At 41.0% G+C, this 11,852-nt stretch overlaps 1 protein-coding gene across 1 annotated transcript; it reads left to right on the top strand.

Moving 5' to 3' along the window:
- Window positions 1-126: 126 nt before the first annotated feature.
- Window positions 127-5,489, top strand: TARDBP (TAR DNA binding protein). The gene is made up of 5 exons (XM_010281721.1): window positions 127-373; window positions 1,090-1,253; window positions 2,201-2,341; window positions 3,028-3,198; window positions 3,580-5,489. The coding sequence occupies exons 1-5, from the start codon at window positions 136-138 to the stop codon at window positions 4,108-4,110; spliced, it is 1,245 nt and encodes a 414-aa protein (XP_010280023.1). The 5' UTR covers window positions 127-135; the 3' UTR covers window positions 4,111-5,489.
- Window positions 5,490-11,852: the final 6,363 nt, after the last annotated feature.

Raw genomic sequence — 11,852 nt, 5'->3', positions numbered from 1 at the left:
TCTAGTGCAATAAATACAGATGGGTTTATGCCTAAAGCTTAGGAAAATGAAAACCAAAACAAGAGAAACAAGGCAGTGATAGCTTACGCCGGCTTTTCTCCCCCCTCTACTGTAGTTTAATAACTTCCAGCAAAGATGTCGGAGTATATCCGGGTGACGGAGGACGAGAACGATGAGCCCATCGAGATCCCCTCAGAGGACGACGGCACCGTGCTGCTGTCCACTGTGACCGCCCAGTTCCCTGGCGCGTGCGGGCTGCGCTACAGGAACCCGGTGTCGCAGTGCATGAGGGGGGTCCGGCTGGTGGAAGGCATTCTGCACGCGCCGGAAGCCGGGTGGGGAAACCTGGTCTATGTGGTTAATTATCCCAAAGGTTTGTCTTTGTTTCTTTGGCTTTTTTGTATGAGCTTGCTTTTTTTGGTCGAGGTCCGTGTGAGTCACTGCTCATTTAACATTACCGTTGAGCCCTCTGACTTAGAGACGTTCAGCGATGTCACTCATTTTCAGATGTGCGGTAAGGTTTTTAACTCTACCCGTACAAGCACTTCAGTGACAAATTCTTGCATTATCCTTGGAGGGTTCACAGCCTTATATAGACCTTTGAAGACTGTGGTATAATGGGATCTCGGTGCACAGACAGATGCTGCTTCTCAGGCCATGGTTTGGTCAGAGGTACCATTTAAAACAAATGGTCAGTAAAAGAGGAGCCCCCCCCCCCCCCCCAAAAAGGGGGGAATGAAGTAAATTGCTAATGAAATACTCCTCTTAAAAATTCCTGTCTTTTCCACATCCTTATAGGACTGAACGTTACTGGATTATACTTTAGTAAACTAACACAGAACTAACACAGTCAAATTGCATTTTGGAGGAGGACTTAAGCGTAGGCTGCTTCCTGCTCTTTCCTCTCTCTTCATATTTGTAGGCTGTTGGGTATGTATTGTAATAATAAGGTCCCAGCAGCAGGCATGTGTCTTCTGTAGTCTGTACTTTCTCTCATCATAGTCTACAATTTTATACCATGTGGTTCATAATCAGTGGAAGCAATTTCCAAAGCTGAGCATGATGTCTGATGTACTTCTTTATATTCAGATAATAAGAGAAAAATGGATGAAACAGATGCATCGTCAGCTGTGAAAGTGAAACGAGCAGTACAGAAGACTTCAGATTTAATAGTCTTGGGTCTTCCCTGGAAAACCACTGAACAAGACTTAAAGGAATATTTCAGTACATTTGGAGAAGTTCTGATGGTGCAGGTAATCCTTTTGCAGCTCAAGTAAGGAGGGGCATTAGGTAGAAATCAGTCTTCTGATGAAGCCAGTAGAAACACACAGAGCCGTATAAACTCGGAGAAGAGCTGAAGCTGCGTGTCTCTTCCTAGGTTGCATATTGTTCCATGAGCTTTGTAGCTGCAGGCTTGTGTAGGTACAGATGGCCAGGAATATTTGGGAGTGGTGATTCATGCGGATCAGCTTAATGGGTACAGTGTTTTTTAAGAGCTTTTCCATTTCTGTTACTGTTACTAATTGTTACAGCTGAATGTGTGTGTGTATATTTTTGTGCGCATTAAGGAATTAGAGATTGCTGTGATGGGAGTGTTTACAAGATTGATAAACAGATCTTTACTGAATTAATTCGGTAACAGCACACTTCATATTAGCGGTTACTTATGCGTTGTCACTGCCTACGCCCGGCTCTTAGTCTGTCTCTGTTAGTCTGTCAGCAGTGTGCGCACGGTGCGCTTGGTCAGCATGGTGCCTGGGACTTTGGTGGCCTTGGCTGCCGACATGGGTGGCCCAGGTGAGGGCTCTTTGATGGCAGAAGTCAGAAGACAAACCTGCTTCTGTTTTCTTCTGCCTTTACATGTGGGGTTTTTGTCTTCCTGAAGGCGGATCTCACCTGATCCGGAGGCGTTTGTCTTGTTCTTCGTCTTTTGTTACTTGCACGCCTCCTGTGTGCAGCTACACGTCTGCCCCTTTGGTGGTCACATGGCTTATACAGCTGGTCTGGGCTATGCCATCGCAACATTACAAAATATTTATATCCCTTTTTTGGTTATGCTTGGGCTCAAGGCAAGCTAATAATTTTAATGTGTAGGTGTCACAGGCCCTTGCTTTGACTATGTAATATTATGGTAACTTTTGTAAGCATATACAGTGAGATAATAAAAACTTTTTAAAAATCGCTTTTTTTTTTGTCTTAGGTTAAGAAGGATATTAAAACTGGCCACTCAAAAGGTTTTGGTTTTGTTCGGTTTACGGATTATGAAACCCAGGTGAAAGTAATGTCTCAGCGGCACATGATAGATGGAAGATGGTGTGATTGTAAACTTCCCAACTCTAAGGTATTTTGTATTGCTGGTTTTCTTTTTGCCAAACACTCAAAGTGCACTTCTTTAGCAGTGTGTTAGGTGAGCAGATGAAGAGATTAATAATCCACCTTCGGACGTGGTTTTTCAGTCTGAATGGACAGGACAAGTGAGGGCGAGGAAGGAAAATAGGGAGGAGGTGGGCGAGCAGAAAGTGAACAAGCAGTGTTTGGAAAATAGCTAGTTATGTGGGGGAATTAAATACAGATGGAAATCTGAAAATAATGTGTTCTAATGTCCCGCAATACCTGCCTAACTTGTCTGCTACACGAATAAATGGAGAATAAAGCAGACGGAATAACTAAGCTAGGGAAGGTCAGAATGAGTCTTTGAATTCAAAACTGAACTCAAAGCTTGTGTCTGTTTATTTCCTGTGTGCTTAGATGCAGTTGTTAAGAAAAAAAAAAAAAAAAGTCCTTCTGCAGTGGCCTTGTCACTGTTCTTGTGTGTTGCTCCCATCTTCATTTTCTTGTTTTCTGTACTAAGGTGCAGGCATGTTCTCTGAACAGAACTTTTAAGTCTTTAACTGACAATCTCAAACTTTCTTGATCTTCAGTCCTCAGAAGAGGTTAAAGGGGCCTGTCATAATGTAACTTGGTTCTCAAGGGTAATTGTGACATTTTTTTCTCCCTCCCCGCCCATCCCCCTTCAATTCTCTCCAGCAAAGTCCTGATGAACCTTTGCGTAGCAGAAAAGTGTTTGTTGGGCGCTGCACTGAGGACATGACAGCAGATGAACTCCGACAGTTCTTTGCCCAGTACGGAGAAGTGGTAGATGTCTTCATTCCTACACCCTTTCGAGCTTTTGCTTTTGTTACATTTGCAGATGATCAGGTACGTCTTAAAATATTTTAACCTAATATTTAGAGAACCCACGTATCAGCAGCTTGATAAAGCATTATTTCTGGAACCACATGTGAGACACTTACTTGTCCACTGTCCTGAGAATTCCAGTGGTATTAGCCGGGTCCGATTTATTCAGTTGTCTGAGGTTACACTTTTCAGATGCTGTTGTACAGATGGGTTTTTATACTGCAGTTAGCATAGTAGCGAGCATGAAGATAAACCACTTCAAATTGGATTAAGTGTGTGCATATGCTTCCTTTGCAGGTTAAATACCTGCTCAGAATCATGTGGGATTGTTTTGTCTTGTACTACTAACATTTAAAAAAAAGTCATCTAACATACATTTAATCAATCCCTTATTTCTTATAGGTTGCCCAATCTCTTTGTGGAGAGGACTTGATCATTAAAGGAATCAGCGTACATATATCCAATGCTGAACCTAAGCACAATAGCAATAGACAGTTAGAGAGAGGCGGAAGATTTGGTGGTAATCCGGGAGGCTTTGGGAATCAAGGGGGCTTTGGCAACAGCAGAGGAGGTGGGGGAGGACTGGGTAACAACCAGGGCAGTAACATGGGTGGAGGTATGAACTTCGGAGCTTTTAGCATCACCCCTGCCATGATGGCGGCAGCGCAGGCAGCCCTGCAGAGCAGTTGGGGCATGATGGGCATGCTGGCTAGTCAGCAGAACCAGTCGGGGCCGTCGGGAAACAACCAGCCTCAAGGCAATATGCAGCGGGAGCAGAACCAGGGCTTTAGTTCAGGAAGTAACTCCTACGGCGGCTCCAACTCAGGGGCAGCGATAGGCTGGGGTTCGGCCTCAAATGCAGGCTCCAGCAGCGGGTTTAACGGAGGCTTTGGTTCAAGCATGGATTCCAAATCGTCAGGCTGGGGAATGTAGATGCAGTGGGCTCTGATACTGACTCTATGGTGGGAAATCAAATTTTTCTAACTTGTGGTAAGTATAAATTACATATATACTAAAATTTTCAAAATCGGTTTGTTCAGTGTGCAGTATATTCAGCAGTATTTTTGACATTTTTCTTTTCTAAAAAAAAAAAAGAAAAAAGAAAAAGAACAGAAAGGTAAAAGGAATTTTATAAGTTTTGTTACATATCTTATGGAATACTGAATGTTTGGAAGTGGACTGCTGTTTGCCAGATAGGCAAACTAACACTACAATCGTAAGGAAAGGTTTCTCCTGTAACACTTTACCCCTTGTTTCCTGGCTACCTGAATTCTTTGCATGTTCAAAATGGAAACCATTGGTCAGAAACAGCATTCTCTCCCTCTTGTTTTTAATTTGATTCCACCATAAGACTCTCCAAGTGCCCCAGTTGGAGAACACAGTGTCGTTTTTGTTTTGTTTTGTTTTGTTTTTAACACTGTCTCCCCTCCATACTAAAGTACGATATGAAGGCTTCATTTAATCTCCGCAGTTCATCTCATTTCAAATGTGTATGGAAGAAGCACTTCATTGAAAGCAGTGCTGTAAATATTCTGCCTTAGGAATACTTCTGTCTACATGCTTTCTCATCCAAGAATACTTCATCACACCGCACATGCTGCGTCTTAGACGGTGGGTGTTCCATTTTTATCCGCTACTCTTTATTTCATGGAGTCGTATCAACGCTATGAACGCAAGGCTGTGAGATGGAACCAGAAGGCTGTTTGAACTTTTGAAACCTTGTGTGGGATTGATGGTGGTGCCGAGGCATGAGAGGGCTGGTATGAGCGAGATAAAGGAGCGAGCGCATGCAGAGACCTGGTGGTGCATTATGGGATTTTATTTTACTGGGCGAGATGTCTCTCAATCCTGTGGCTTTGGTGAGAGAGTGTGCGGAGAGCAATGATAGCAAACAAAGTACGAGTGTTTATTGCATTCAAAGGACATCCATATGTGGAAGACTTTAAGTGGGTTTTATACCTAGTTAATCAATTAGTTGAATGTGTTATGTGAAATGAATATTTGTATTTTTTTTCCCTTATGTCAACTGCTGTGAATGCCGTATGGTGTGTGGTTTTTTTTCTGTTAATGATCTGTAAGTGTGGTAATGTGACTTGAAGATGATGGGGTTTGTGATGAGAACATTGAGCTTGTGGTGTGCTTTGCAGTAGCTCTTGTAGCAGAGATCACTAGCGAGCTCAGTGTGCCTCTTCAGGGTGGAAGTTCCACTGTCTGTAAGATATCCATAAGAATGCTGTTTGCTGCAGTTTCGTGTTTGGATGCTTTTTATAAGATTTGTCACTGTAGGAAATTCTTAAATAAAACTGATTTAAATAATATGTGTCTTTGTTTTGCAGCCCTGAATGCAAAGAATTCATAGCAGTTAATTAATTTTACCCTTTTGAGATGAACTTCTGTAAAGCTTTTTTGCAGTAATTCAGTTTGTTTCAGATAAGCATGCTCTAAAAGTTGACAAGTCACACGGAGCCACCACTCATCATGTATCGATACCTGACACCCAACTTTAATCCACTGTATTTTTGCACTGTTCAGTGATACGTATATATCTAAAATCCAGTTCACACGTGTGGGTGTCCGCACCTAGAATGGTAAGCAGCTCCCTCCAGATTGCATCTGTACCAAGGAACGTTGCTGACTTATTCTTCTAGGAGTTGGGAGTTCCTCATCAGGAGTGGGTTGGGGAAAGCAAACACTCGAGATGTATTTCTGTCCGCAGCATCTCCTTTGGGGATGTATGTTTTTAACGTGTTTTTAGACCAGTCTGCTCGTGGGAAGTAGGGTTCTGCAACGCTTTCAGCCCAGAATCAAGCTATAAACTTGTGTTTAAAACTAGTTGCAGGAGAGACTTTCCAGCTGAATAAAGCATTAGTAAATGTACATAGTTTTTCAGATTAAGACTTCTGTCAAAGTCTAAGTTTATTACAGGTGCAGAAGTGTCAACTAAGAGGCAGCTTCTTAACAAAGAGCAGGATGTTTCAGCAGAAACTGGTGGAAGATTATTTCCACTGGTGGTAGGAGTTCAAGGACTGACTTATCTCTACTAATCTCTACTGCTTAAAAACCACTAAAGCTTAATCCATATTTTTTTATACACCAGACTACTGTGTAGTTACATGCTGTAGCTATGAATGTTCTGAATATGGATATTTACACCGTGTTTAACCTGTTTAACTTTTCAAGTTTCATCTTCATTAGTGCGTATTGTACTGAGGCTTGTGAATAGGAAGACCATCTAAATAGTGGACAAAACTGCACTAGCATTAGTTTTCCACTTGCAGTATTAAAAATCAGCTGGGTCTCAAGGTACATCTTAAAGGCTTTAAAGAGGGGCTCTAAACACTCATGCTCAGAAGTAATCCCACACTTCTGTTGTTCATATCCCACTGCAAAAAGTTGCTCAGATTTTTTTCTTTTTCCTGCACCTAAGTCAGAAACTCTGTACCATCTGTGAATTTTGCATTTTAGCACTTGCACTATTACCAGCTACTTCTGCTGAGTAACACTTAAAAATGGTATTCTTGGACCTCCAAAGTGTGACCCCCTGCAAGGAACTTCATGGTAAGTTTTTGTCATTAGCATGGCTTTCATTTTGTTTAAATTGTGCAGGTTTAGGTTTTAACAGGTTGGTTGGCACCATTGAGTAGTCTTTGCTAATAAATTTAGCCTTCCTTCACCCTCAAACAAAATCCCTGAAAATTTTAGAATAATTTTCAAGTTTTAGTAGTATTTTCTAACTGCTTTGCATACTCTAGTGTTTGTAAGTGAGTAAATAAACTACTGTTGAAAACATCTTGAAGTGTTTGGAGTCGTCTTTTTTTTTAAAGAGATTTCAATTTCAGTTCTATTATTCTAGAAAGTAAGTGAAATACTAATGAAAGAACACGAGATGCAAGAAAGGAAGCTTATATAAATTTTAAGGGGATATATATTGTAGTCAGATCATTTTTTTGGTAACACTGCTTCTAATTCTGAGAATCTGCTATCAGCTGAACATGTACTGAAATTACAAATCCGAATGTGAGAGCTTATTATTTATAAAACTATGTTCAGAAAAGCACAGGTTTTGCAGGTGACAGCAGGAACTTCAGGCAAGGGCTATACGGCTGTCCCCACGCTACCTACAGGGGTACTATGAAGTGTTAAGCGTTGTAGGTAAATGCCCCCCACATACAGCGCGGAGCTGGTGCTGCTGGGATTCTTCACCTGCCACTGTGCCTGAGGGAGTGGTGCAAGGTACCTTGATGCTCTGCGTGCTTTCACTGGACGGGTGGTTATTCCAAGCTGCAGTCTTAGAAGAATCCACGACGCTATTTAAAAGAAAACAAAATATACTTGCATTAAGTAAAGAGTAATGTCTTCTCTAGGCAGATTTGAAAATCTAAAGGTCTTTTAACAGCTGCTGGGACAGAATACAAAGATCAATGTTGTGTTTGGATACTCAAGCTTTTTTGTCTTTAGAGTTTTTTAACAGATCTGTTAAAGCCTAATAAACACTAAGGATTTAGTGTTGTTTTTGAAGTATTTAAATACTGTAGCTATTAATGTAATCTTAGTAGTAATTCCTACTGGCTATTACTTAAAAGTCTTTTAAGAATTGTTTTAAAGAATGTGACTTTTAAGTAAGTGGCAACTCCTGTAAAGCAGAGTCTAGCCCAGGACACGATGCCAGCAATAAGCCAGTTGCTGGCCTGAGTACCAGTGGTCCTCTGCTGCCCCTCAGCTCCAGTAGCTTTCTGCTACCAGAAGGGGTTTCCCAGTAGGTGGTTGTTTGCATATGTGTCTGTATGTTCCTGCTGGCCAATGCCTACCAACTCAGTGCAGCAGCAGAACAGAGGAGCTCCTCTGCCTGTCGGCTCTCCCCCGTCATTTGCTCTCAGTTGAAATCCATCTTTTCCTGGTAAACAAATGGGTGTGACATCGGTACTGAGACTTTATGCTCCAGCCTAACCAATGCAGTATCATTGTCAAAGCTGTCAAGATAATTTTTATAACCTTCATGAATAAACATTTTTTCTGTCTGGGCTTCTTCATAGGAAAATAGGATTTGTTCAAAATCCCCAATTTAATCCTCAAAGCTGAGGGGTTTCTTTCATCAGCTACACCACCAGCAGCTGTCAGAACCCAGTTGTCACACAAAAGTGAACCATCCCCTACTCCCCCTCGCTCAGTAGTTACCACCACTTGCCAGGGCAATTCTCTAGGCTTGGCTCGCCTTCCTCCGTATACACGCTCCACAGTTCCACTTCTCTGCGCTCCACAACTGCAAAACAACGAATGCTGCAATAACTGCTAAAGATTTGGACACTGAATTATTATGCCTGTATGGATTAAATTAAGTTAATGATTCTAAATGTAATTCCTAGATTGTTTTGGAATGGTAAAATTGCTTGCAAATGAATATTTGATTTCGAGTACAATTTTCATTAGCCAGTATTACATACATCCTTTGGAAAAGTTCTATAATCAAGAGAGACATTTTTGCTTAGGAATCTGGGCACAGAGAAATAACTGTATTTGTTCTGAATGTAAATTAAGGTAATTGGAATATATGCATATTCTCATCTAAAAGATAAGAGGAACAATTACGCTTTTACATTGTAAAATGTTTCTCCCAAAACTCAGTCTTGAATCTCAAGTAATTTTACAGAATAACTACTTTACTTTAGCTGTTCAAGCGTTTAAAAAAAAATGTAAAAAATCCCCAACCCCATCCTCTGCAATAAGGGCATTCAGTGGCTTTTTCCCCTCACAAATACTTCTGGAGTGTGGCTCCATTTTCCTGTCAGAAACAATGCCAAGCAATTTAAAAGCAACAACAATTTAGTTACTTATGAAACTGCATTCTCCAGAAGAGAGCTGCAATAAACTGAAGGTTCAGCTTTTTACTCTCTTCAAGGGGAACTGAAGTGAGTTTCTGGCATTCATCTGCAATGCTAGCGGCAAGCGCAAGGGATGTTAAAATAGTAAATCATTTAACAGATAAATCTAAGGTCAGTATTAATAACTACAGGGAATGCCAGTCACACTGTGTGCTCGTCTTAATGATTTTAGTTTTGTTATTGTTCCTCCCTGTTAAACAGCGATTGTAGCACTTGCCATTTTGAAAATCGGAGTAACATAAAGGTGGTAATCTGATTTTTAAAATGAACATTCTACAGCGAGGTGGTTCTGCCTCATCAACTTAAAGGTACTAAAAGAAAATCTAAGAATGCCATGCTATTATACCTGCTACTTAACTCTTTACATAAACAATGGAATAGCTTAGCTGAGTAACTTGCTAACAGCCCAGACCTGTACTTCACTGCAGGCTGGCAGTTAGGAACAAGCATTACAGAACAGAGCTTGGCCCCTTCATTACAGGAAACATTCTTAAGTTCCAACTCGGGTGCACCAAAGTGTGTTACTTCAAAGCAAGCCGTGTCCTGCAGTACTGAGCTAGGTGCAGTCTGCCTCGCCATCTCTGCAACAAAGCGTGACCTCGGCCCAGCAACAGCCAGTACCAGCAGAGAGCTTGTTAATGGTTTTGCAGTAACTGCTCATTCCAACTGTTTTGTACAATCATGCATTACCTGGTTCACAGACAGAAGGGGTCATTTCTCCTTTGGAGTTCTTCCAGTATCCATCATCACTGCATATATATTTACCTGCATCTCACAGAGACAACAAAAATAAGAACTAGTGAATATGGATGGCTGGGCATCGTTTTAAAGCAACGAAGTGGCACTCCACAGGCGTTGTCAGACATCGTATCTTAGGTCTCCTTTGAGTTTACTCCAGACTCATGAGAAGGTGACTCTTGCAGGATCTAATACTATTAAACGCCACTAATTGGGGAACGATAAAAATGTGCTAAGCTCCCAGCTGTTACTGAATTAAGCCTACCTGAGGTACCTGTCAGTTTGCTTACGTACACGTCTTTAAAAATACAAATAAAACTTCCCAAAGTTAACAGCCTTTGTACTGTGTTTCAGAAAGGTTCTGCTGACCTTTTCAGGCATGTCTGTGTTAAGTGGGGGGATTCACTCTGCACACCATCAGAACCAAGAACCACTCCTCACCTGATTGTTAGGACCTACAGTTGTTATTAGCCTTCACGATGCAGAAGGGGGCTTCACACTGGTACTGAATTTCAGCGCTGCAGGTGGCCTCCTCAGGCCCCGTAACGTATGTAACGGCACCACTGTCTATGTCCGTGGGCTGACCACAGTCAACAACTAAAGCAGTTCAAAAATATATTAAAAAAAGAAAAAAACGTAGTGCGTTCAAAAATTCAACCTAATCAAGCAGGATTAAACTGTGATCTTCAGGGAATGGTACAGGGCCTCTTCACTCGAGAGAACAGAAACAGAAATACTGGTGAAGGTTCTGTGCCACAACTAGGCAGGCAGACATCAGTAACACCACAACTGAGTGCTGGGAGCTGGAAATGTTTTAGTTGATTCTGTGCTTTCCTCAGAAAATTTGCACTCCCATCCACTAGATTAAGCCGTGACTGTGCAAGACACACTGTACACCATGTATACGGGAAACAAATACATATATTAATTAACAGAGAGTAATTAAAGATAAATTGTACCAGTTGTCTAAGTGTACAGGTACTATACTGATGATGATGCTTTAGCTAGTTACAGAAACATACTGGGAGATCGTACACTATTTCAAAGGACAGTACCACAATTTATTTTTTTAAATAACCATCAGTGCTTTTTAGAGATTTTAAAGAATGGCAGAAATGGAAACATCTTCCAACTTAGAAATACAAAACGCACTTTGACAAGAAATGGAATAGTTACAAAGCAGAAGAAAATGTTTCTCATACTTCTATGGTTGCCTTTGCTAAACCAATGTTTTAAATATAAATATTTACACAAAAGTTTTCAAATTAGCAAATACTAGCACTGACTTACTGATGTATTTTGCCATTGGTTTGTTCCAAGCAGCATCCTTCTAACATTCCACTATGAAAGATGTTACAGCATTTTATTTGTCCAAGAAGCATGAATAGAAAATAAAAGGTCAAATTAATTTCACATCAAACAAGGGTTAATTACAGAAAAACAACATCAGTTACACATTTATTTGCTCATTCATAAAAGAAAAACAGTAACTAGATTTTTATTTGCTTCAAATGTCTTTACTAAATGTACTGCTTTGCTGCACTTATTTTCAGAGTGGGAAAGGTAAAGAATTCTTATACCATATGTATCTAAATGTGGATGCTAATAAAGGCCATAGTGGATGGCTGTGAACATCAGGGGGAGTTACCCTCTCTGGAATCTGCAGGCTACTTTGCATGTGTTGCGTAGCAGTTCCACCACTTACACCTGCCTTGTCACCGGATAGGATGGCGCACAGTAGTGGTCATTGCACTTCAAGGACAACATGGAATGGAGCCTTCATTTATCTATTTCCAGGCGCACCTTGCTTTCCTACTATCTGCAGTTCAACACTAATCCTCACAGCAGTTCTGTGTTTCTACATAAAGACTAAACAGTAAATGTGTGCAACTATCAGATCAGACAGATTACAAAAATAACTGTTCAGGTAAGCCTGTGCCTTCCTAAAACACAATCACCTAACCATGATTTTAAAATTCTGCTGTAAGCACACACAGACTAGAGCACCTTGTGAAACTGCCTGCTGGGAAGCGGGATGTTATTAAGAACTAAGCCTGA

This window comes from Phaethon lepturus, unplaced genomic scaffold (genome assembly GCF_000687285.1).
Source record: "Phaethon lepturus isolate BGI_N335 unplaced genomic scaffold, ASM68728v1 scaffold47472, whole genome shotgun sequence".
Lineage (NCBI taxonomy): Eukaryota > Metazoa > Chordata > Aves > Phaethontiformes > Phaethontidae > Phaethon > Phaethon lepturus.
This window is presented reverse-complemented; position numbering and strand designations above follow the sequence as displayed.

Excerpts from the sequence above, each read along its gene's own strand:
- TARDBP (XM_010281721.1), top strand. The coding sequence starts at position 136 with ATGTCGGAGTATATCCGGGTGACGGAGGACGAGAACGATGAGCCCATC. Across the intron at positions 1,254-2,200 it reads GAGAAGTTCTGATGGTGCAG|GTTAAGAAGGATATTAAAAC; the intron begins GTAATCCTTTTG and ends TTTTTGTCTTAG. Across the intron at positions 2,342-3,027 it reads GTAAACTTCCCAACTCTAAG|CAAAGTCCTGATGAACCTTT; the intron begins GTATTTTGTATT and ends AATTCTCTCCAG.